The sequence below is a fragment of the Triplophysa rosa genome, linkage group LG14 (genome assembly GCF_024868665.1).
Source record: "Triplophysa rosa linkage group LG14, Trosa_1v2, whole genome shotgun sequence".
Classification (NCBI taxonomy): domain Eukaryota; kingdom Metazoa; phylum Chordata; class Actinopteri; order Cypriniformes; family Nemacheilidae; genus Triplophysa; species Triplophysa rosa.
This window is the reverse complement of record NC_079903.1, coordinates 16,347,292-16,372,887: the sequence shown is the minus strand read 5'-3', so window position 1 is coordinate 16,372,887 and position 25,596 is coordinate 16,347,292. Positions and strand designations below refer to the sequence as shown.

The following is a 25,596-nucleotide window of genomic DNA, read 5'->3' as shown; positions in this document are numbered from 1 at the left end:
ATTAAACATAATGCAGTGTTTTGTTGAATTTTGTGGTGATCTTTTTTAATACTATAAAGTACATTTTAAGCAGCAATTCCTGCACCACACCCACATCTTAAAAAAGAATCCACAGTTTGACGTGACAGAGTTTGGGGGAGGATGGGAGCTTGGGAAACATGTCTGTGCATCCCCGAAAGAAGAATCCAGAAGGAATGTTAAAAAAACACACTTTATTTTACAATTTAATTTATACTTTTACTGTTTATGTAGCAGTTCACATACTTTTTCTAAGATTCTTTTCACTGATAAAGTGCTCATTCTGTTCTGTTCAAAACATTGCCAACTCAGCAGACCAAGTCTGAGGCTCAGTGGTAAAATATAACACGGGACAAGCCACAATCCCCTTAATGTACACACTTTATGCCAAAATTCATTTTTGTAAATACTTTTAATGAACAAAACAGCAGTTTAATTGTAGAAACTAGCATATGGTTTTGCAGATTTTAGAAGGCTTTAGGACCAAGCAGAGGTGGAATTTCCTCAAAGCTGTGGTCACTTGATCCAGTGGGAGGTCTCTCCCAACTTCCACACAGGAAGGCTCAAACATCCTCATTTGAATATTCCTGCACCAGCTTCCAGAAGTTTCTTTCACCGAGTATATATAGGCATCTGCAAGCAACATTTCTGCACCGAAGCAGCATCGGAGATAAGAAGAGGAGCGCCTCCGCACAGCTGTCCAAGGTAATGCTTGGATAAATGCTTTCATTTCTGCATTTTCTCTTTTGAATGCAGTAAAAAGGGGAAAAGAGAATTCTCTTATTACAGCTAATTCCAAGATGTTTAGGATTGTTTTTACCATTGAACTGCATGCCATTTTGAAGTGTTTAAAATCCACTTTGAGGTTGTTTGCTCTTTTTTACTTTTATGAGAATCAGATCACTTTTATGACTTTTAGTTTTTGTTTGTTATACATTTTCATTTGTTTCTTTTTTCGCATAGGTTCTTATACAAAAGTTACCAAGATAAAAAAAATACAGGATATCATGATTTATTGGAGTCATGGGTGTTGAGAGTTGCATAGATGATTTTAATCAACTCTTTATTTTCTCATTTATTCATGTACTGATTTGTGCAATTTCATTGGCTAATACATGGCTAAAATTACAAATCTGAAATGGTAGATTATTTTTTATAATTTAGATACAGAATTTCCTGAACTTAATACAGGTTGATAAATCTTTTCCATTGGGAGTGGCTTGATGCTGCTAGATCTAAATCTGTGTTTCCTCTGGAATTCAGACAAGGCTCTACTGTGGCAAATCTGATTGGTCAAAGTTTCTCCCTAAGATCTTCTAGCTAATAGAAAGACTCTACATGTCTTTTCTTTTCTCTGTGTGCCAAACTAGCAATAGAGTTCTCAAACTTCTTCTTTAATTATTTGCGTAATTAAATGAAGATCCGAGAAGTAAAGAAGTCACTTTTTTTTTTGAACATTACCAACTGTACTATATATAAAACATTATTTTTGTGTAGATTATCTATATACACCTCTTTTCTTTCAGAGTGAAAATCACAATCGTTGACAACTATGAGTATGAAAACCTATGAAGGTATCCAAGATGATGAAAAAAGCAACAAACAAAAAAACTGAAAAAAGACACAAACAATGCAGACTTACCAGCTACTTTGTTAATGGTTATGTGACATAACAAATTAGCTTTATTTAAAAGATATTTTCACATTTTAAGAGTTAAATGTACAAATGAAAGGCTTATGTCAAGCAGCGCATTCTGGTGAGCCAATGCCAGTTGGTGACGTTGCCTTTCTTTACCCTACTGTAAAAACATGGCCTGAAGGCGTAATATCTCACTGTAAGTTTACCAACATAGGGTGCTTACATTTTTTAAATCAAAATACAATATGAAGATAGTAAAACTGATATAAAACCCATGATCAAGCAAACACCGTGGATCTTATCGCTCCTCACACAGACACATACAACTATAAGAAATAGAATACTTAAAATGTCGAATTGGTGCACTCACAATCGCTTTTCACTTTTCTCCTGCAGACTTTCCCTGCAAGCATGTGGGTGTCCAACCTTATTGCTCTGTGCCTCGTGGCCGTCTCCGGTGAAGACAAAAAGCTGAGTAGCCATGCAACCTCTATGGCTGACACCAGCGCTAACCTGGCCTTCAGTCTCTACCACAATGTCGCCAAAGAGAAGAACCTCGAGAACATCCTCATCTCTCCTGTGGTGGTGGCCTCCTCTTTGGGCATGGTTGCCATGGGCGGCAAATCTTCCACCGCCTCTCAGGTGAAGAGCCTCCTGAAGGCTGATTCCCTAAGGGACGACCACTTGCACACAGGTCTGTCCGAGCTTCTCCAGGAGGTGAGCGACCCACAGGCCCGCAACGTCACGTGGAGAATCAACAACAGGCTTTATGGCCCCAGCTCTGTGAGCTTTGCGGATGACTTTGTGAAGAATAGCAAGAAGCATTACAACTATGAACACTCGAAGATCAACTTCCGCGACAAGAGAAGCGCTATCAACTCCATCAACGAATGGGCCGCCAAGTCAACCGATGGCAAGCTGCCAGAAGTTACCAAAGATGTGAAAAACACAGACGGGGCTATGATCGTCAATGCCATGTTCTTCAAACGTAAGTATTTTTGTTATTTTATCTTAAAAGTTCAAAGATGTCTGTATATAAAGGATGTTAATGAACTGTGGTTATGATCTGCAACAGCCCACTGGGATGAGAAGTTTCACCACAAGATGGTTGACAACCGTGGTTTCCTGGTAACTCGCTCCCACACGATCTCTGTTCCCATGATGCACCGCACAGGTAAAACCAACCGCTTGAAGATCCAAAACCAACATGCCTACAAAAAACTAGCGTATAACCCAACCATCATTGCATTTCAGGTCTGTACGGTTTCCATGATGATACACAGAACAAGCTCTACGTGCTAAACATGCCTTTGGCACATAAGAAGTCCAGCATGGTTTTCATCATGCCCTACCATGTGGAGCCTCTGGAAAGGCTGGAGAAACTGCTTACCCGCCAACAGGTGGACACCTGGCTCAGCCATCTTGAGGAGAGAGCCGTCGCCATCTCTTTGCCAAAAGTTAGCTTGGAAGTCAGCCATGACCTTCAGGTGAATATGCTTGACTTGCTCTAAGGTCGAAAAATTGTTGAAATGTATCTACAAAGTATATTAAATGCATTACTGATCTTGCTTTTCAGAAACATCTCGGAGAACTTGGTCTTACCGAAGCTGTTGACAAATCTAAGGCGGATCTGTCCAACATTTCTGGCAAGAAGGATCTTTACCTTGCCAATGTCTTCCATGCTTCCTCTTTTGAGTGGGACACAGAGGGAAACCCCTTTGACGCCAGCATTTACAGCAGTGAGAAGATCAGGAATCCCAAGCTCTTCTATGCTGACCATCCCTTCATTTTCCTTGTGAAAGACAACAAGACCAACTCCATTCTATTTATTGGCAGGCTGGTTCGACCCAAGGGTGACAAAATGAGAGATGAATTGTAGTTGCCAAGTCGTTTTAATTGAATTTTGTGATGATTATCGTATGGTTTGCACATTCCAGTGAGTAATCCGTGTATGGTGAACTGTAGTTCAGAAAGTAAATTTTTGGGTAATGAAAAAAATGTAACAAGCTGGTTTTCACCATATCACCTACAAGTATGCCATCATTTGACATCAATCATGTAGATTATTCAGTCACATACTATGCTTATATTAAGCGTAGTGCTGTTAACGTTAGGATGTGGTATTGTGAAATTTACGAGTGCGCTTGTAGAACCTTTCTTCATGAGCATGTGACATCTGTGTAGTGTTATTTATTTTGCCTTATCTTTAACGTTTAAAGGGAGAGGGCATGTCTGAAGCGTTTCTCAAGCTCATTTGGTAGATTTCACTTATACCCAACAACATAGAACTCTGTTGTCCAACCTGTCTTCCAATCCTTTCAATATGTCAAATTATGTCATGTTAGGTTGTTTCATAAGTGTTTACGATATGGATTTTTTTCTTTTCACTTTCATTTTGTTTAATGTTTTTTTTCCAATAAATTCCAATAAAAAACTTTTTTTCTCATTTTTTCAAATGTTTAGGTATTGGATTCAAATAAAAGAGCTTTTCCTCGTACAAATAAATAAACAACATTCACATCTCGCACTATTCTGAAAAAGTGACAATTACTTCAAACGGCAGTCACAAGCAGCATACACATTTTCTCTGCATTCCTAACAGTTTAATCCCAGTCCTTGACTTGAAAAGTCTTGAAGTGGTAAATTCCTCTGGTCTGGAATGTGAATTCTCACCAATGTGTTGATTCCACTGAGCAAAGTGTTGCCTCGTCTTCTCACCTGTTAAGTGACCCAGATTTCCTAGATCCCCACTGCCTTTATTGTACTATAAACACCTAAACTGGAACAGGAAAGTGACGTGGGAAAGCATCGCAATACATCCATCAAACTGAATGATCTAAAGAGCTTTACAATGGAGGGATTAGAGGCTGGAGTCAAGGGCTCCCATGGTGAGATGGGAAAATCGGGAGAGAAAGTAAAAAAGTCAATGAGCAGATAAGAGTTTCAGGAACACTGACCAATGCAGAAACCTTATCAGGATAACCCAGCATGAACACAGGCAACATATACCCTGAAGCTGATAAAAGTAAAAGAGAACTAAGATTAGTGCTTTCAATAGTACATGCAAAAAACTTTATAACAGGGCCATCTTGTGGTAACAAAGTAACAAAACTGCAGTCATATAACTAACATTATGATGCAGGGTCAAAAAACATGATCTATTATAGCCAGAATCAACTTTGTATTTTTTGTATCACGAAAAATCGTAATACATACTACGAATAATTATTGGTGTGCTTTTTGAGTAGGCTGGCCTATTGTGTGACTCAATGGCCCAGTTTACACCTCTTATTAAGATGCGCCTCCGCATACAGGTGTAAAAGGCGTCTGAAACGCTCTGTGATCTGTTCACAAAAACCCAAACAGAGGAAGTCACGTGACCACATGGTATTTGTAGTGTAAATGCTAATCTGGTCTGATGGGCCCAAGATAACAGGGGGACCACCTACTGACTGTCAATAAACAGGGGCTATAAATGTTGCCAGTTACGTGCAGCTTTAAAAAAAAAGAAATGGAAAAAGTGTACACATAACAAATTACATAAACAAATAAAAAGTTATAATTACCATTCAGTCATCTATTCATCTGCGCTTTTGGGTTTAGATTCAATTCAAATAACTTTTGTTGGGCATTCACCATCTCAGATATAAATCTGCTTGCATGTTTAATACAACTAAAACTGCACAGTAATCTTTTTTTAGATTTAAAACAACACATGTGCTTTATTGTAGATAGATTGGACCATTTATTTAATCGGTAACTTGAGCAACCAATTACTGAGAGCAAAGACGAATTATGTCCAAGAAAAGCATTTTGATATCAGTTTTGCTTTGTGATCTATGTAAATGTACGGCGAGGTAAAACTAAAATGAAGCATACTTCTGCAGAGTATAAACATATTTCACATAAATTAATAGAATTCACAGAATTGCATTTTGTTTTGTAAAACAGCAACCTAATTGGCATAAATAGTCACATTTTTTTAATCTATTTTTCAGACAATGTTTTAAATTTCAGCATCAGCCAATTTGGCCTTCACATCAACATTGCCAGGATATCGCATTTGGTCTTTGAAGCAGATGTCCATTAAGCTTTGCCAAATCTGATTATATCACTATCTTGTTTTCTGATCAGACTAGATCAAAGAAAATCAATTGATTGTCAAACAGTAACATGTGTGAAAAACACAACATTTAAAAAACCCTCTGATAACACACCTTTGGTATATGACGCACAGTGGGCCACTTTGCGCCCAAAAAGAGCAAGTGGAACAGACCCTGTGAAAAAATGACACTTTTACTAACAACCTGTTCCTTTTTCATTAGCGCTGTTGTTTCTGCTGTGCTGGGCAGAGACGGATTATACAGACGCCAACCAATCTCATTAAAATAGTCTTTGTAAACTGCAGCGATACACACACGCTTGTTATGTCCTTTGTGTCTCTCCAGTGCAACTTGTCATCTCCTTCGGGGTAATTTTAATACCGTTTTGCTTCTCAGATTTTGGGCTTGTCCACTTGTCTCTTGGCCTTGCGGAATATTGACTTGATTTCCTCGGTCACCATGTCTTGCCAGTTAACTCTGAAAGACGGGGGTTGATTAAAATGAAATAGATAACAACACAGTCGAATTTATGTGTAGACACATACAAAAATGTGAAACAATGCATAAAGAAAACGAGGTTATGCATGTACAAATATTTGCACACAAAAAATAAAATAAATCCAGCGCAACATAATGAATAAAAGACATCACTGCACAGACCCACCAAATACATCTAACCACATAAAAACAACAACACGACATGCAATCTGCTACCTCCTTGCATTTGGCTATGCTTTTTTCTCAGCTTTCCTTCTCCTGTAAGCCTCAATGTCCTCAGGTCTCAAACCGTGGTTGTCTTCCCTGATGCATAAATCCAATTACCCCAATCCATAAATAGTGAATCCCATTCATTTGAACAAAGAGAATTAATCTTAAACCCAATTAATCTAAAAGTACTCAATTGGAGATCATACTTAGTATAGTATAACAATATTATATAGTGCAATATTATAAAAAACACAATGCTTCTGGGTAAATGCATCAATTATACTGCATAGAACATGGCAGGTGGAATATTATGAAAATCTCACCCTGGTTTGATCTCTGGTGGATTTGGCAAAGGCTTTGTGAAATTAGATTTTCCAACAAGCCAGTAAGTTTCTTCAACACCTTTTCCCTGAAACCCATATAAAACAACAGTAAATCAGTCCATTTGATGAAATGTTAGTTATTATCTATAGAAGAAAGCATAAGTACCTTCAGCTCAGTCTTCCCTCTAACTTCTATTTTGTACCCGTCGTTCAGTGACCGGAGAATGTTTACTGTACTAATGTTCGCGTGAATTCTATAAGCTGAAGGAAAAACGACCATAAGTTGATTGTAATAGCATTGTTTGCAGTTTTACATTCGTAAGGAATAAAAGTTTGGCAAGAAAATTTATGAACGTACGCAACCCTGTAGATTCCATACGAGAGGCGGTGTTGACTGTGTCTCCAAAAAGGCAGTATCTAGGCATAGTTAGACCCACGACCCCAGCAACACACGACCCTAAACAGATCGGAAACCATCCAAAATTAGAGCATCCAATATAGTTTATAAATATAAAAATAGTTTGCAATGGATTTTAGAAAGCAACAAGGCATGCAGAAATTGATTGTTTTCTTTTTTAAACGGTGTTAGTATTATCATGATTTTAAACAATAAATATTATTTTGATTCCCTTATGATTCTCTATTGTGATATACTGTATGTGTGTTTGACATTTTCACAGCCCAGTAAATTCAAGTGGGACATTCCATTTTCTTAATGAAAAAATGAAAAAAGTTGGATAAGGAATAAAATAGCCAAGGTATTATGCATGATAAGAAGATTATAATAACATAACCCTCTAGGCAGAAGATAACAGTGGAGTAAATGATTACCCGAGTGTATGCCAATCCGTATCCTGACCGGAACTTCTGGCATGTGCCGCATCTTGAAGGAGCCTACGGAGCTGAGAATGTTCAAGGACATATTTGCGATCTCAGCGGCATGCTTGTTTCCATTCCTCTTTGGAAGGCCCGAAGCCACCATGTAAGCATCTCCAATGGTTTCAACCTATAATGAATATGTTTCAGATAGGTTGTTTATATGGAAATATGCACAGTTTTTGATTGGGCCATTCAAGCTTACCTTGTAGACATCATGGCTGCCCAGCACAGCATCAAATAGAGTGTAAAGGTCATTGAGAAGGTCTACAACCTCGATTGGATCACTGAGGGAGGAGATGGTGGTAAAGCCCACAATGTCACTGAAGTAGATGGTGACCTGATCGAAGTACTCTGGCTCCACGGAGACGCCGATTTTCAGAGCTTCTGCCACAGAACTGCCAGTGTAAAAAAATTTATAAAGGTTTTATGTGCCCTTGCAACAACATGTCATCTTCTGCATTCTTATTGAAACATCCTGAATTCCACAAAAATGAATGTCAAACTATTTGAAGGGCTACTACTACTACATTCATTAGGTTTTGATAGGGTGATAGGAATGGTGCTCTAGGACAGGCCGACACAATCTAACGAACTATTTTACGATGTGGCTAATTGGTATGGATTCGTACGATCCCATTCGTACATTTTAGTACGATTTGCTTTCGCGCCAGTGACATTAGGTTTAGGGGCAGGGTTAGGGGTGAGGCTTCAGTATTGCTTTTTTTTGTACGATTCACAACGTCCGAATTCATACGAATAAGCCACCTGGTGAAATAGTTACGAATTCCTGTGAGATCAGGTTTGACGAACAAAGGATTTTAGAACAGCAAATGTGTTGGTATATGTACTCACGGTGGAAGCATCTCAGATAGAAGTTTCTCTGTCCTCTGCTTCTCCACCTCCAGCTCCTCTGTTCTTTCTCTGATCAGGTCCTCCAGGTTAGAGGAGTACTGCTCCAGCATCCGCAACATGGAGTCAATGATATTGGTCTTTTTGCCTTTGTTGATGAGTTTGAACTGAAACATAAAAAGCATTATGCTACATTATTGTGTTTCGACATACTGTATATGCCAATAAACTTTTGTGATTTTATTTTTTATGATTAAGGAATTTGCAATGCTATATAGTGAGATTTATGTTGTCATGTTATTCTGTGGAGCACATTTTGGCATCCATTGACACCATTTAAAATTAAACGATATAATAATCAAATAAAAGGTTTTTGTACAATAAGTATATTAAGGACAAAAATGTGCTAAGTATATTATTTATTGTCAGAAGGCAGCAGCTAATGCATGATGTCCAACTGAGTGGACACAATTAATTGTAATCTGCTACTTACATAAGACAATATTTGAAAAATGCAGTGATTATCTTGTTCTATGGATGTTACTTTTAAGAAATCAATCTCTTTTGTCTGGTGTGGTCTTTTCTTTAAAGAAGAATTCAACAAAATACCATAAGTGTTTAGCATGTCTGTCCTTCCGTCAGCCATTTTGGTTTTCATTCATTTCAGTCATGGTTGCACATACCCTTTCCAGCCACTGGATTTCAAACCTCGTATTAAAAGTTTCTGTTACATCTACATTGTTCAATAGACTCTGTGCACGCAGGGTGATGACGTACGTCTGCTAAAATCTCAGCCGGCTAAGCCACAACCGCTCTCATAGGGTTGAGGTAATTTGTCACCAAGTCATAAGGCTATGTTTACAAAAAAAACGTTTGAATTTCAGCAAACTGACAGCACTACAGCTCAGCATTGTTGAAAGCCTCTGTGATCAAGCCTCTGTGCAAAAGTTTACTTTAACATAATTGTGGATGTAGCTTGAAACGGATGGCCTGAAGCCTTTCCCCTGTTTGGTTGTCGATGTATAATGCACTGTTTGGATAATTTGACACACGTCGTTGACCGTAATCCAAGGTGCATCTTGAGTGAAAATGTCATTGCTCCCTATGGAAGCTACGTGCGCTGGATGTGACTGAACGGACTGAGACAAAACGCGGAAGCGTTCGTGCATTGGTCGTCTATTGGATAAAGTTTTGTGAATTTAAGATAAAAATGTTTAGTTATAATTTGCTTTTGTTATAATTAAAAATGTAGATGTAGGCCGACCATTAACTAGAAAATTTTGAGTTGAGGTCAGATTTTTTTTGCAGTGTACAAACTAGTCTAATGCAACTATATCTACTCATTTGGGAAAAAATAGCGCTAAAAGCCCACCTGATCAAAGATCTCATCAAAAGAAGGTCTTCTGTCAGGTTGTTCACCCCAGCACTGCTTCATAAGCTGAATACATTCCAATGGAGCTTGATCTGGAGCTACTGTGGGTCTGCACATAGGCGGAGGTTTCTTCACCTTCCTTATTATCTCTGTTAATGAAAAACACACCTGTGCTCATGAAGCGATATTTCACTGGTAATGTTTATATAATGATAATACCTGCCCATATGTTGTGTCTCAGTCCAGTCACATCTTTATAATTCGTGGCAATAATACATTTCATTTTCATATTTCTTAAGAAAATGGTGGTGTTGTTTTCTTAAACTTTAAAAGTTTTAAAATATATTCTAATATAATTTTGATTTTACGATCTAAAAAATATCACATTTATTTTACAAACTAGCATTATCACAATGCATATCATATTATTTAACATATTATTGCATTTTCTTCAATATTGTGAAGCTCTACATGGTACACAAAAAAGCTATGACAAACCTTCAGGAGACAAGCCGAGCATGCAGTAAGGACCTCCTCTGACAACCACTTCTTGAAGTATAATTGAAAAGCCATATACATCTCCTTTATATGTTCCTTTCCTCGAATTTTGTGGATCTCTAAGCAGTTCTGGAGCTGTCCAGAAGAGATCTGAAGGAACAAAAAGTGCAAACAAAAAAGGCTGAGATTCATTAATAACTGATTGAACATTTGCAACACAACCAAACCAGATTTTAAAAGGATGTCCATACCCTCTGGAGGCGGGTTCTCTTTCGGAGCTTTCTGGTTCTCAAGGACCTCATTGTAACCATAATCTGTGATCTTCAGAACAAAACGCCCATCTACTACACAATTACGAGATTTCAGGTGCCCGTGAGGAAAATCCCTGTGATGAAGATATTTCATGCCCTATGGATGGATAAAAGAAACCATCAGGTAATCATCACAACAAGAAGAAACTTGCATTAAAATAAGTCCTCAAACGTACCTTAATTAGATCCAGAACTAAGGAAGATTTAAACATCCAGTCCAGTTTGACATCTTCATTACGAAGGAGGTCGTGTAGACTCCCCCGAGAACAGTGCTCAGTGACGATGGCAAACATCTCACAATCGGTGAAGAATCCCAGAAATGGATTGACATTTTCATTTCGTAGGTCCTTCATCTAAGATTACGATAAGAACTGTGACTCAAAGCTCACATAAACATGTTCCAAAAGTGTATTTTTGGACCAATACCTTGGTAAAGATTTTTGTGGTGCTTTGTTTAATCTCCTTGAAATGTCCCTCCTTAAATTTCTTTAGCCAAACCCAGTCGCCCTGCAGGGATGCACATGATTTACAACTACAGAAAAACTGCACAGTGTGTTCAACAAGTAACATAACATGATACATAAAGTCACCTCATAGACGGCCACATTTGAGGTTTCATGTGTAGCCGTTGCCATACTGTTGATGGAGCGGGAACGACCACCTGTGCTTTTTTCATCAATGTAACTTTTTGAATCGCTAAGATCCTCAAGGGTGATTTTCTGTGAGAAAAAGATTATGTATTGACAAACTTAAAGTATAAAATGTGGAAGAAGATTTTGAGGAAAGAACTTGCTCACCCTCTTGCTCAGCTGAGGGTTGATGAAGGTTAGGTCTTCAAGAGTAAGTAAGATTCTGTTGGGCCCTTTAATCATCTGAATTTGCTGGATTCGCCTCCTAAAAAGATTATTTAAAGTCACACATAACTCACATTTGTTATGTATGCCACATATAATACATTAAAGGATGCAGAACAAAGCAAAATTACCTTATGATTAGAGTTAGGCCAACAGAACCAAGAACTAAAATTAATACAATCACGAATGCTATGACGACATATATTATTTCCACACCTAGAACACAAAACAAAATAAACAGCAAACAAATACATACTTTAGTATATAGATTACAATTAAACATCGAAGAATGCTTTAAGTAACAATGCTCTTAAAATGTGGTTGCATTAGAATGCACAGTTATGGACGTCAGTAATTTAATATAAATTCTAAATTGTAAAGAGACCAAGTTAAAATCATACTATAGATATTGACGGTTTCATCAGACACACGTGTCTGACCCTAAGTTACCTTTCGGTCTGTTTGTTGATCGGCCTGGCTACTGGCTAATAATATAACTAATGTTATTTAATTTATATTCATATTTTATTGTATAATAATTATATTAAATAAACAATTTGTTGAATTTTATTGTATATTCATTTTATAAAATAAACAATTTGTTGAATGGGTCGTGTAACTTTGTCGCACTTAGGTTTAGCCAAGTAACTTCTACTTGTAATCCAAAATAATACTGGCTAGACATACTTTAAACTTGCTAGCTAATGTAATTTACTTATTTTTTCTTTTGCTTGTTATCAGAAATGATCAGCAGGGACTCTATTCTTTGTGGATGTGTACCGGAAGTTAAGTTTGGACCACAAAAGCGTGCATGTGCAGTAGCGTTTGTTTTTGTTGTTGCTTCGAAACCGTCTTTAGCAGCTACAGGTATACTATTGTAATTTTGCGATAACATATTACTACACTAAAAAATAAAATGCATGGTTCTCCATTGAGCAAAGATACAAGGCACTGTATATGGATTATGTTCAATGTAATAAAAACTGTAATTTTACAGAATTTCCCTTAACTTTACTTCACTTATTTTAGAAATACGGTAAAAAATGTCAAATTACAGGACAAGACTGCAAATTTACAGATAATTTTATGTGAAAATAACTATTATTTTATGGTATTTCTAAATAATTTTTTACAGCGAAATACGTAAAAAATACATCAAATTACAGGAAGACTTTTTTTTACCTCCTGTGCAGATAGCATTGGGGTCAAACCAGCAGCTCGAATCTGAAGGTGGCGGGGAGCCTCCGGGAAAATTAATGGGTGTGCCGGCAAACAGGACCCTGTCTGAGGTCAGGTCCACTTGAAAGCAACGATACAGCTGAGCTCCCCAGCCATCCGTGTCCAAGATCACATAGCTGGTTTGTCCATTACCTTGCGTGTCTGTGCGGATATTCTGGTTGAACCCAGTAAACGTGATGTTCTTCGTGAAGAAGGCCAAATTGGTCCCAGAGAGCCACTTACCTGCTCTTCTGGCATTGTGCATGGACTTCGCAATGAGGTACAAACTGTTGTAGATAGTACCAAAGAGTGGAGAGACCTGAAAAATATCGGTCAACATGTGATTGATCATGCATGAAAACTTTGCATCAAAACTTTATCATCAGTGAGATTCAAAAATGTGCATTGTATTGCACCCTCCACACCTGCAGTGGCTCTTGTGACACCGTTAGCTCTCCTAGCCATTTGGCCATATTAAACGCTTCGTTGAATGACATCAAATCTGACTCCACGGTAACGGTGAGTACAGCGTCATATGCTTTGCGTAGTTTGGTGTTGTTTTGTAGTGGGAAATACGTGGTGTTGCTGTACGGCAGGCTGTACAGGAGAGTGTCGTACGGTAAGAACACATAGCGACCATTTGTCAGGCCCATATCATACGCCTTCATCAGGAAAGATGCTTGTTGCTCTCCTCCAATGAGCGCTGAGTGCATGCACATAATGATGACTGAAACACACGTGAATATATAAAATGTTTGTACAGAAAGGTATTAAATAATAAATAGGACTACATTGCAAAAATACATTTCCTACTATTTTTTATGGTTTACAGTACAAATATCTAAAAAAAATCTTAAATAAAGATACATTTAATTGAGAAAATGTATAGTATGTTTGGGCTAAAAGAAAAAATGTCTGCCAATGGGGTAAGAAAAATAAATTCACCCAAAAATAAAAATTCGGTCATCATTTACTTGCCCTCTTGTCATTTCAAACCCTTATGACTTTCTTTCTTTCGCAGAACACAAAAGAAGATATTTTGAGGAATGTTGGTAACAGAAAACCGTTGGTTCCCATTGACTTGCAATGGTTTTGTGTCCTAGAAGTTAATGGGAGCGGTTTTTGGTTACCAACATTCTTCAAAATATCTTCTTTTGTGTTTTGCAAAAGAAAGAAAGTCACACAGGTTTGAAATGACAAGAGGGTGAATAAATGATGACATGATTTTCATTTTTTAGTGGACTATCCCTTCACGTCTAAGAGATATACCAATTATACCCCATTGGCAGATATTTTGCTTGTTTTAAACATGAACTTTTATTATATTATTTTATTTCAGAAAATAATATTTATTTGATATATTTGGTCATTTTGCTTCTGAAGACAGTATGTCTTGATTTCAGAGTTCTTGTATATTTGTACTGCACAACAAGACAAAAATATTACGTAAAAAATGTTTAAGTAAATAACACAATACACGCTTACATTAGTCAAACATAAATGTAGCACATTAATATAGTAAATGTTCAGTATTTCATGTTCATGAAGGTGTATCTACTGTATATATCATTTATTTTGTTAAACAAAATCTTATTAATAATAGTTTTCAATGTGCCTCTTTACACCTGTAGGGATCACAGCAAACATGTCTTAAAGTGATAGTCCACCCTTAAAAACTATCCCTTTAAGTCGACTTACTTAAAAGGTGCTTTTCTTACGATGAAAGGTTAAAATTATCATCTGGTGTGTGAATGTAATGTTTATATGAACATTTCAAAACTAATTGTCCAGGACAAATTTACCTTTTATCTGCCCTGCATTTTGGATGCTCAACAGTGTGTTCTCCATCATGGTGTCGTTATTCCCTGTGGACGCAACAATGGCAACAGAAAGCCCCTGGTTTCGGAGAGCATTGGCCACTTTGGCGGCAGTGTCAATCCATATATCCTCATTAGAAGAAACGATGCCTATGCTAGCCCATCTGAAGTACTTCAGCACGCTATATAGCACCCATGTTGGAGATGGTAAAGTTCGCACAAATGTTGGGTAGCCCTGGACCCGGTCTAACTCATAGTTAATGCACGCCCATGAAAATATAGCTTTGTCCCAGTTCTTGGCCAAAAGAGATGCTGCATTGCAATATCCTGGATTTGTAGGGCCTACAAACGCATCCGCAACATTCTCATATTGTATAAATGAAGTCAATGCTTTAGATGTTTCGCATGCCTCTTGAAGGATGACGAAGTCCATCGTACAGCCCAGATCTAAACTGAAATCTTCGTTTATGCGACTGACAGCCAGTCTGGATGCAACAGCAGGTAGTGCTTTGGAGAAATAAGGGTCACAGTTCCAAGGCCCTAAGACGCCCACTTTGAAAATCTGACATTGGACACAGCATGGAAACGTTAAAATGCCAAGAAGAATCCATAGCCTAATGCTGTAAAATGGGAGTGTGAAGAGGCTGTGTCTGCTCCTGAGGATGGGGCAACAGTGGTAACTAGATAACTCCCATAAAGAACCTCCGAATGGGAGGTGAATATGTTGCATTGTCTTCCTTTAGAAGCCGTTATGACAGATAGATGTTACAAAGAGACACCTGGAAACTGCAAATATGGCACAAGTTTACCCTTGTTTTAAAAGTCATATAATGATTAAAACTTATTTTGTAGTCTGTATACATACTACAAAAAAACTATATTTTATATTATCATAGCCGGTTAACTGATTCATTCACTAGAAATGCACAAGACATAAAACGACACATGTGCAGTATAATACTTACGTACACTGTGCCAGTAAGCTAACTAAATTAAAACACAATACTAAATAAAAATCATTAAAGATTGCACTTACCATTTTTATTTTGGTCACTGGGTGGACGAAAACATTTCACAAAGTTTTTCTTTTGTTAATTGGATTTAAAGGCTGCACGTAATATCCTTGATAACGTTACAGGAGCATCTTTCACGATGTTTATCTAACATTAATAGTTCCGTAATAAATGTGAGTGGATTTGATATCTCCGTTCACAAACAACAGTTTGATGAGGCTCGTCAGTGGAGTTGAGAGACTTCAGCACCCTGGAGAGCTACGTAATGCCTGCAGTCATCAATCCAGGTGTCCTTTTGCATCTTCACAATTCACACCTGATGTTAAGTAACATTTTCCAGCTTCACTGTTATAAATATTTCTGTAGTGTGTAGTTATCGAGTTCAATGTTATCCTGTTTTCTCGTTACATCACAGATGTTCTCGATTTAAACGTTTTAAAATAATGTACAAATCTAAAATACATTTAGTGTTAAATTAAAATAAAACGTTATATGTTTTTTTAACAATCTTCTCGAAAATATCCACATGCCTAGATCTTTCTCTGTTCAATCAGAGTCCTTTGAAAGTGACCCACGGATGAATCTAATCCATACGGTCAGGGACAAAATAAGAGGATTGCAGACATAACGCTTGAGATCCACTTTTACTGACTGGGGTTGCCGTGCAATTAGTTAAGTATGAGTAAAAATATAGATGATACATAAATTCATAAAATGTTGTAAATACGCAGTATGTTGTGCTGTTGCACAAATGGAAATCGAAAACAACTTAACGCGCAATTTAAGATTCTTAAAATTGTATGATATTAAAACATTTAATATCATATTGCAATTTGTACACTGCTCATTGATCTCCACCATTTGTCGATGTCTTTGTTTGTTTAAGAAATAATAATGAAAGTGCAAAATTCAATGCAAAATAACAACTGTTTACGAATCACCTGCTCCTTCTTACACTTAGCCTATAAAACTTGTGCAATTGTCACAAACAAACAAAAAACATCGATTACTCAAATAAAACGCGTACGAATAAAAAATTATAGCAAGATTGCGTATTTAAGGTTATACAAGGTCTGTAGTCTTTTCATTCTCGCCATGGAGACCCATTGGTACATGAGCGCTAATGCAGTGTAATTGGGTTTCTGTTTTGTGTAGTTGTGATACGCCCACTTCAATTGAATTTGAGCAAGGTGTATTGGGTATAATTAAAGTTAACGAAGGGCGCTCCCTTGGACGATCCCTAGAGCTCTCTCACATTTGCGTGCGTCAGTTAAACCTTGTGTTTTGAGAACACATCTGAGGAGCTCTGTGAATTCATTTAGACTACAGGGCATAATGTGTATGCTTCAAAATAAAAAGCCAATAAATAAATAAGCTCGTTTGCACATGCAATATATTGTGTGAGCAATTACACATTCAATGGGGGAAGCCCTCTATATATACTTTTACTGAACATTGACACTTGCATTAGTCTTGACTTGCAGGTAACTTTTGGGATTTCTGATTTGCCTGAGAAGCCTAATGCACCAATCTGTGTATAGGTCACATGCTTGACTTCAGGTTACTGCAAAGATGTGAGAGTGGGATAGATGGGGGGGGTTGGTGGTGGAGAGGAGAGAGAGAGAGAGAGAGAGAGAGAGAGAGAGAATTCTTCCTTTGTGCTGACCCATATCCAATAAGCCTCTGAGCCTCTTAAATGTTACACCTTGACGCCTCTGCCCTACAGAAACAGAGGGTGAGAACCCAACAACCACGAACCAAAGTATACTGTGGTAATATTATTGGAAAATGCAGTACTTAATACAATTTTCTCTTAATGCAGCTCCAATTGTCTTGGTGTAAAGAAAATCTATGTATCAACATAGGTTTTTTGGATAGATTTTTTTCACTACCATCTAGTGGGTGAATATTTTCTGCATTTCAAGTCATTTCTATTAATCATTTGAGCTATAATAAAGTAAAAATAAAAAAATTTGATTTAGCTCTGTTCATTAACATTTTTCATCTTTTATTCATTCATTATTTATCAAATCTGCAGAGACTGTGCAAACCAGTCTGGTCTGAAATTCAGCAATCATTGATCTGATAAGAGTGAGAGAGAGAGAGAGAGAGAGAGAGAGAGAGAGAGAGAGAGAGAGAGAGAGAGACCAAAAATGTTTCTGATAAGATAACTCCGCATTATGCCTGCATTATGAGTTATATAAAACAAAATGAACATCACAAGAACAAAAAAAAACCCACTTAAAATGTGTAATTTAATCAGGTTGCCTGCAGAGTTATTATAGAATTCAGTTATATTGTAGTTTTATTAATATTGAATTAACCTTTGTTTTAGTTTGTATGTTAATTTTAGTTTAATTTTGAACAGTTTGGTTACGAGCTTTTGTAATTGTATCATTCATTTGTTTATGTTAATATTTGTTTATTATGTGTTGCTATATAAATTAATTTCATTTATAACTCGGTTTATTGATGAGATTTATTTTAAATTTTTATAATAATAAATTATTTGTATATATTATATAAAGAATATTTAGGCAGATATTGTTGTGGCGAATCGGCCTTCCATCGCAGAAAGAAATCTCAGAGACAAGGGTTCCAGATGCCAAGAGTTTAAACTTTATTTGCTCGAGCAAGCAAAGTGAGACACACAGAGTTCATCTGGTGATGTCCAACAAATACACTTCTGACTCCATCTTTTATACACTGTTCTCAAGTCGTTATCACAGTTTAACCCAATCATGTTTTACCTGACATCACCTTCTACCAATCAGGTTTTTCATGACACAACCTTATTTTGTTAATCCATCCTCTTTTGACATTCCACAGTTAAAAATCAAGCTTCTTACATCAACTTTTAACTGTGGCGAAACCTTTTAAAAGATTAAAAAAGATATGTACATACATCCATCTTTAAAATGTAGATGTATGTCATTTTGTCAGTTGCTACTGTATGAAAGACACATACATCCATCTTTAAAATGCGAATGTATGTCACATTGACATTTACTACCCCTAGCTTAAATGTACTTCAAAAACTACCATGCATTTTAGACCAGATCTCGTGTGAAGAATGCATATTGTGTGTGTGCTCAAAGCGTTTGCGTGCGATGCAGATGCCTCATGGTACTGCTTGATGTTCAACCTACCCTGTAACCTTTGACCCATGAGATCATGGTCTTTTTGCTATGAGACTCATAGCTTTTTCTGTGTTAGAGAAGTGTGTGAGACCTTTATCTAGTTTAAATGCATTGTTTCATATAAAAACTCAATCAATAATCAAAAAACTTAATCAATAATAAAAAAACTTAATACTGTAATAGAAAAACCACCATAATATTTGATTTGATTTTAATTAATAGAAATTGAATATTTGTTGTTGTAGTAAACTATAACCTTGATGATATCAATGATGTCGATTGCTATGCCAATATTAATATAGCAAGAATTTGACTGATTTTGTGATTAATTTGAGTCATGTTTTACATGTTGGCCACTAGATGGTGATATGTGAGAGCGGAACGCGTCTAGACGCTTGTGGGCGCGGATTATTATTAGTGGTGAAACTCTAAACCTGTGTGCGTGCGGCGGCGTTTTGTTGCTTCATCTTCCGCGGCGAGTTCGTTTCCGATTGATTGAGCAGATACGAAATCACAACCCAAACAAAAACACAGATGTGCTCGTTTGCCCTACTACAAAAAGCTGTGGATATGACAATCCCTACATCTAAAGCGTTTTCCGATGGTGGCCTTGAAAACTAAAAGCTTCTCAATAGACGTGTCAGCCTCGAGTCGAGTCGCTGCACATGGTAAGTTTTACGAAAGTTTTGTCCTGTTATGTGTTGTACTTTTTGGTTTTTCTTGTCTTGCTCATTTTGCTTGACAGAACGTATACCATCATGTCTAATGTTTTACATTATGGTCGCGTAAAGGAGAGACGTTTGAAAGTTTTTTCATTTTATGTTCAGTTGTGGGTTTTGGAGGAGTGACAGGCTCTTGCCTGTTAAAGTTGTTACAAAGTTTCTTCCCGATTGCGCATTAAACAGAGCGCAGATGTGGGTTAAATCATCAAAGCGGAGATTTAGTCTGTTTAGTCTTGTTCTGTTTCAACATCTTCGGCCATTAAACCTCCGTTCGCACCTATAGTAGCCCAAATGCTGCCTAGGTTGGCAGTTCACTACATTTTAAAACCACCCATGAGATGAAGCATTTTTACCGTCACACAAGTTTGACTTTCAAACTAAAAGTTTCTGTGAAAGTAAGTTCACTGTTTGCATTATGTTACATCATTTTGAGATGCACAGTTTCAAGCATCCCATAAAAGAACTCTTTAAATCTGTTTAAAACAATAGAAAGATCATGTGTTGTTATAACTTCTGTTCTGTGGATCATGTGTACTTTGATTGCAGATAATGACATAATGTGGATAATGTGAGATAAAATAAAAGCAGTTTTAATTGTTTTGGGTGGCAATTTATGTTGTCATCTGTAATGTAGTCAACACCCATAAAAAGTTGTCTTTAGTTAAAAGCTTTTTGCGAGCTTCTAATATGGCATCCAAAAAGGTACGGGCCGATTTGTGCGGCTTTAAAATTGCCATGGCAACCAGTCAGAAAAAAAGTGCTTCAAAACTTGTTTTACTGAGCTGTAAAAGACTGTACTTTAAGGTCCCATTAAATCTGTCTCTCTTTAATGTACTGCACACTTTCAGCTCTATTGGATTAGGATGTCTGCTAATTAAATTAATTAAGAACCGACTTCAGTTTTGTTGATGTGAGCCGTTTCGTCTCATTGTGTCATTATGATTCAACTGTGCTCTGGGCAACTTTCAAATATTTTCTATTCTGATCCTGGACCATTTCCGTTTATACAAAAACTGCTCATTTAAATGTCAGTTCAAAGTCAACGGGTCCCAGATGCGTATCAGTCCAGTGGGGAAGATGTTCTGATGGGTAATTTCCTACATTTGGGAAGGGGGATATAAATGGTGAAAGTATATAGCTGTTAACCAGTGATAGTGACGGCTTGTAAAATACATTCCCTCTTAATTCAGGCATTTTAAGGCGGGTTTACTGTGGGAGGTAAAGAACACCTGGAGAGTTTGTAACCACTGTTTGTAACCAAATACTTATTTCTTTGTTTAGTTACTCAGGAACATGCCAGCGTGTCATCTTGTTTTTAATTTGTGTCACACAGATCTTAAAATAAATGTCAGTGCCATTGTTTTGTCTCAAGATGCACACTATTAATGTTTGTTGGTAAGGCATGTTTGTAAAAACGACCTAAATATCCTAATTTAACTGGTTTAAGATAATCCCTGTCCGGGAAACCACCCCTTAATGTTTTGAAATCAGTGCTACATGAAAGACATTACTAAGAGAAATGTAAGTGGTTGGAAGATTCAACGAATTCATACAGGCTTGAAATGACATGAGGGTGAGTAAATGATCGAAGAATTCTCAATTTGGGGTATAACTATCCTTTTATTGTGCAGACTGTGACTAGACTGTTTTCATTATACACACCCTATTATACAACAATTGTATAGTTGGCACTCTTAAATTGCTGACTTTAAATCTGTTCCCCACACAAAGTTCTCATATAGAATGACATAAAGGTGAGTAAATAATGAACTAGTAAGTGTTCAGGTTTTTTGCTACCTCATGCTGATAACTAGTGGAGTCTCTTTTAACCTGCTTCTTAATCAGGTTAACCCATGACCAAATTCAGTAGCATTATTTGCACTCTGAAACAGCTCTAGGGGCCAAGTGTTGTAAGAGGTTTAAGTTCATGTCATGTAGTGAAACAAACAGCACATGACAGGGCGGTTCAGTAACAGAAGAGACAAGCAGAACATTTATATACTTCAGCTGGATTTATAGAGAGAACGTCTTCATCCTGTGACCAATAAGGTATTCTGTGTACATGAACTGTAAACTAGATTCAGTTATTTATCTAATATGGTCATTTTTTGAATCATTTATTAAATGTTTAGGATATTGCAATTTATGATAATTAATTAATATAAAAGTAATGTGTATTGATATTTTAGACATTTTCATAACATGTACGGTATTGCTTGCTTTTATTTATTTTACAGTATTATTTGTGAATTTTATGTGACTGATAATAATTATATGGATTATTGCTTTCAGGGATGCCACAATACACCGGTATTGATAATAACTATGCTATTAAAACCCACAATTATCAATACTGTGTTAATTCTACACAAATGGTAATATTGTAAATAATTCAGCACCCATTTTAAGTTTTGCTTTAGGGAGCCACAATGGTTACAGTCTCTCTCTAATCACATCAAATCAAAGCAAATTTTAAAGGTCCAGTGTGTATTTATTTTTTTGGGAGGATCTATTGGAAATATTGCAATATAATATACATAACGCTGTCTGTAGAGGTGTGTAAAGACCTTACATAATGAAGCGTTTATGTTTCTATTACCTTAGAATGAGCGCGGGTCCCCTTGCATGGAATTTTGGTTGCAATTCGCAACCTTCATATTCATTATCATTTATTAAATATTCTTGAGCATGTTATTGAAGTGTTTTTGTTTCCTTTGCCATGGGAAACGCCTTGCATCCCTTAACAAGTTGTTGATGTAATAGAGAGAGAGAGAAATTAAAAATGGACTTCGTTCATAAGAATTAGTTGAAATCTTTTGAGAAGGTACAGCAGAATTAGGGCATGTCAAGTTGTGCTGGGAAGGTTGGTTCACAAGAAGAGGAACTTGTTCAAAATAATGTCTGTAATATTAAATTGACAAAATATATTGAATTTCTTTGGGTTAAATTAGTTCATTAGATAGATAGATAGATAGATAGATAGATAGATAGATAGATAGATAGATAGATAGATAGATAGATAGATAGATAGATAGATAGATAGATAGTAAATTAATGAACAAGTAAACACACTGGGACTTTCAAAACATTGTTAGTTTTGGGCATCTTGACACAGCAATGTTGGTTCCACCAAGGATGCAAGTTTTGGGTGAGACAAATGGTTAGAAAATTGTTTGGATTTTGCAGTAAAAACACACATATTACCTTTAACATTGTTTTCATACCTTTATTGCATTTTGGACCATGGGTTCATACATGAGTTCCTAAAATGAAAAAAAAAATCTTTAGATTCCTAGGAAATCAGCTCAGCAACAAAATGTATAAAGACATGCTTTGATAAGCACATACGTACAGCTGTAAATGATTGGCTACATAGGTTAACAGCATTAACGTGATATGTGACTACTCTTCATACAACCTCATACAAAGTAGGTCATAGTTCAGTCTTTGACAATAACAAACTGTGCAAGACCCTTTAATGCATCCACAATTGATCATTTATGAGATTGATCTCCGTGTTATTAATGCAATAATCACATTTCATTGGAGAACCTTTACACATGCATTTTCCATTCAGACATCTCTATCTGTGTTTGTTTGTAGTCTACCATGGTGACTTTGCTGTGTCTCGTCGTCTCTGTGCTTGGCCTGGCCATTGCGGGAGGTGTGAAGAACTGCCATCCTCAATGTCGATGTGATGTGGAGAGCTACGGCCTCTTTGACAGTTTCAGTCTAACCAAGGTAGACTGCAGTGGGATTGGCCCTGGAACTGCTCCGGTCCCCATCCCTCTGGACACATCCCATCTGGACCTGTCTTTAAACTCCATCACCTCCATCACTGACTCCATGCTGTCCGGGCCAGGTTACACCACATTGGTTAGCCTGGACCTAAGCAGCAATAACATAGCTTACATCAATCCCAAAGCATTCCTTAAGCTTCGCTACTTGGAGACGTTGGACCTGAGCAAGAACGTTCTGGAGAGTCTCAGCGATGGTTGTTTTACTGGTCTGCCTCTGGTTGAGGTGGATCTTAGTGAAAACCAGTTCAAGGAATTCAGCCTGGATATCTTCACCACCAGGATACAAGACATGCCAATCATGCTGGACCTGTCCAAAAATCTTCTCACCTCCATCTCCAGAAAGACCCCAGTGCATCCGTTGTATATCAAGAGCCTGATGCTCGCAGGAAATCGATTGAGAATGGTGCCAATGCTGACGGGAATACCACTCCAGTATCTGAACCTGGATGGGAATCTCATCTCCAGCATTGACACAGGGGCCTTTGAATCACTGACAGAACTTGTCTACCTGTCGCTCAGCAGCATGCCTGAACTCACAGAGTTACAACCAGGTGCCTTTAAGGGCCTGAGGAACCTTCAAGTCTTGGATCTTTCAAACAACAGGCAACTCAAAGAATTTAGTACAGATGTGTTTAGTGGGCTTGTCTCATTACAGGAGCTAAATTTGTCCAATACTGCGATCACCCCATTGTCTAGAACTGTCCTCGCCCAAATGCCAAGTATTAAAAGCATAACTTTCGGGGCAAACGTGCATTGCTGGAAGACACACAAGCAAGGACAGTTTCATAGACAGATAGGACAGGCCAAACCCAATGATATACTTACCTGTGATGCTGAAGGTATGATCCTATGAGCCAGGAAAGACGTTTTTCATCTCTGTGCCTTAATTGTATCATACAAGATTTTGTTGTTTGTATTAAGACTGCATTTTTCTTGCACATATTTCAAGGTCCATTACACGTGTTCATTGCATTCCAAAACACAAAGTACATTGTTCGGGCTTATGCACTTTAGATACCACTTCTTGTATTTAATGTCACTCGAGATTTACAGTGTGTGTCATGTGTTGGATTGTGGCTCAAGAGGATTGTGTGGTTATACCATACCAAGTATAAAGGGATAGATCATCATTTATTCATCCTCACATCGTTTAAACCCTTGCATGAGACTTTCTTCTGTGCAACACAATTGAAGATATTTTGAGAAATGTCACAGTGGTTTTGTGTCCATACCGGGGAAATGTCTGGTTCCCAACACTCTTCAAAATCATCTTTTGTGTTCTGCAGAAGAAAGTCATACAGGTTTGCAATGACACTTTGCATTGCAAAGTTTTCATTAATTTTGTTGGAGCGCAAGTGAGGTTTAGCTCAGTTGTGGAACATTTCTAGTACATTTCAGTGTTCCTCATAAATTCACAGGAACAACTTTTTGTGATCATAAAAGTGGTGTAGTTTACAGTAATGTGTTATACCTTCATTACTGAGGGCAATAAAATTACAAGTATTTTGTTATATTTGTTACTTTAATTGGCCCGTTTTAAACTTTTTAGCTTAAACTTGAATGAAATTATGTGATTGAAAATCAGATTTTGCACTGTAATGAAACATACTAGTATAGCATTACAACTTCTTTTACATGTCTAATAATATAATAAAGTATTAAACCTAAAGACATGATTTAAAAAATACACGTCACTGGGAAATCTAATTTTATATCACTTTTATCAGTTTTATCATAGATGTTGACATTGCTCTGCAATTTTGCACTTTTAATGTTCTCATGAGGTGAAACTTACATGTAAAACGAAATCATGATGTTCATCATGTGAGGAATGTTTTATATTTGTATAATCTGTTAATAAATGACAATTAACTCTACACGTATATCTGTATCCATTGTTTAAATCTCTTCTTGAAACAGTATCAAAACCTCCAACGTTAAAGGAACAGTTCACCCAAAAATGAAAATTCTGCATCTACTCACCTTCAAGTTGTTCCAAATCTGTATAAATTTCTTTGTTCCGATGAACACAGAGAAAGAGATTTGGAAGAATGGTTGCAACCAAACAGGTCTTGGCCACCATTGACTACCATATAGTAGGAAAAATTCCTTTATAAATTTCTTTGTTCTGTTGAACACAAAAGAAGATGTTTTGAAGAATGTAGGAAAGCAAAACAGTTCAGCGGCACTTTTGTCTACCATTGTCATTTTTCCTATACGATGGTAGTCAATGGTGGCCAAGAACTGTTTGGTTACAAGCATTCTTCCAAATATCTTTCTGTGTTCATCAGAACATAGAAATGTATAAATATTTGGAACAACTCGAGGGTGT

General features: G+C 37.0%; 3 protein-coding genes across 4 annotated transcripts; 2 read left to right on the top strand and 1 right to left on the bottom strand.

The window, feature by feature from the left end:
• Positions 1-592: 592 nt before the first annotated feature.
• Positions 593-4,103, top strand: serpinh1b (serpin peptidase inhibitor, clade H (heat shock protein 47), member 1b). 2 transcript variants are annotated; one of them, XM_057351071.1, is made up of 6 exons: positions 650-723; positions 1,545-1,592; positions 2,054-2,645; positions 2,733-2,831; positions 2,912-3,144; positions 3,234-4,103. In XM_057351071.1, the coding sequence occupies exons 2-6, from the start codon at positions 1,587-1,589 to the stop codon at positions 3,534-3,536; spliced, it is 1,233 nt and encodes a 410-aa protein (XP_057207054.1). In that variant the 5' UTR covers positions 650-723; positions 1,545-1,586; the 3' UTR covers positions 3,537-4,103. The 2 variants fall into 2 exon arrangements, with proteins under 2 accessions (XP_057207055.1, XP_057207054.1); XM_057351072.1 differs by lacking the exon at positions 1,545-1,592 and having other exon boundaries at positions 593-723.
• Positions 4,104-5,429: 1,326 nt separating this feature from the next.
• gucy2f (guanylate cyclase 2F, retinal) lies at positions 5,430-15,761 on the bottom strand. The gene is made up of 19 exons (XM_057351291.1): positions 15,626-15,761; positions 14,575-15,375; positions 13,198-13,499; positions 12,737-13,091; positions 11,686-11,770; positions 11,498-11,594; positions 11,291-11,419; positions 11,127-11,207; positions 10,877-11,053; positions 10,641-10,797; positions 10,390-10,539; positions 9,892-10,040; positions 8,523-8,686; positions 7,873-8,065; positions 7,623-7,797; positions 7,150-7,248; positions 6,958-7,052; positions 6,792-6,877; positions 5,430-6,237 (listed from the first exon to the last, which is right to left on the bottom strand). The coding sequence occupies exons 2-19, from the start codon at positions 15,317-15,319 to the stop codon at positions 6,153-6,155; spliced, it is 3,324 nt and encodes a 1,107-aa protein (XP_057207274.1). The 5' UTR covers positions 15,320-15,375; positions 15,626-15,761; the 3' UTR covers positions 5,430-6,152.
• A 3,413-nt stretch (positions 15,762-19,174) lies between these two features.
• On the top strand, positions 19,175-25,147 carry tsku (tsukushi small leucine rich proteoglycan homolog (Xenopus laevis)). The gene is made up of 2 exons (XM_057351878.1): positions 19,175-19,410; positions 23,068-25,147. The coding sequence occupies exons 1-2, from the start codon at positions 19,408-19,410 to the stop codon at positions 24,115-24,117; spliced, it is 1,053 nt and encodes a 350-aa protein (XP_057207861.1). The 5' UTR covers positions 19,175-19,407; the 3' UTR covers positions 24,118-25,147.
• Positions 25,148-25,596: the final 449 nt, after the last annotated feature.

Bases quoted from the DNA above. Each gene is read 5' to 3' on its own strand.
- serpinh1b (XM_057351071.1), top strand. The intron at 2,832-2,911 runs GTAAAACCAACC...ATTGCATTTCAG, and splicing joins TCCCATGATGCACCGCACAG to GTCTGTACGGTTTCCATGAT. The intron at 3,145-3,233 runs GTGAATATGCTT...CTTGCTTTTCAG, and splicing joins AAGTCAGCCATGACCTTCAG to AAACATCTCGGAGAACTTGG.
- gucy2f (XM_057351291.1), bottom strand. From the start codon at position 15,319: ATGCAACATATTCACCTCCCATTCGGAGGTTCTTTATGGGAGTTATCT. The intron at 11,208-11,290 runs GTGACTTTATGT...GCATCCCTGCAG, and splicing joins CAAATGTGGCCGTCTATGAG to GGCGACTGGGTTTGGCTAAA. The intron at 10,798-10,876 runs GTACGTTTGAGG...ATCCATCCATAG, and splicing joins TAGTTCTGGATCTAATTAAG to GGCATGAAATATCTTCATCA.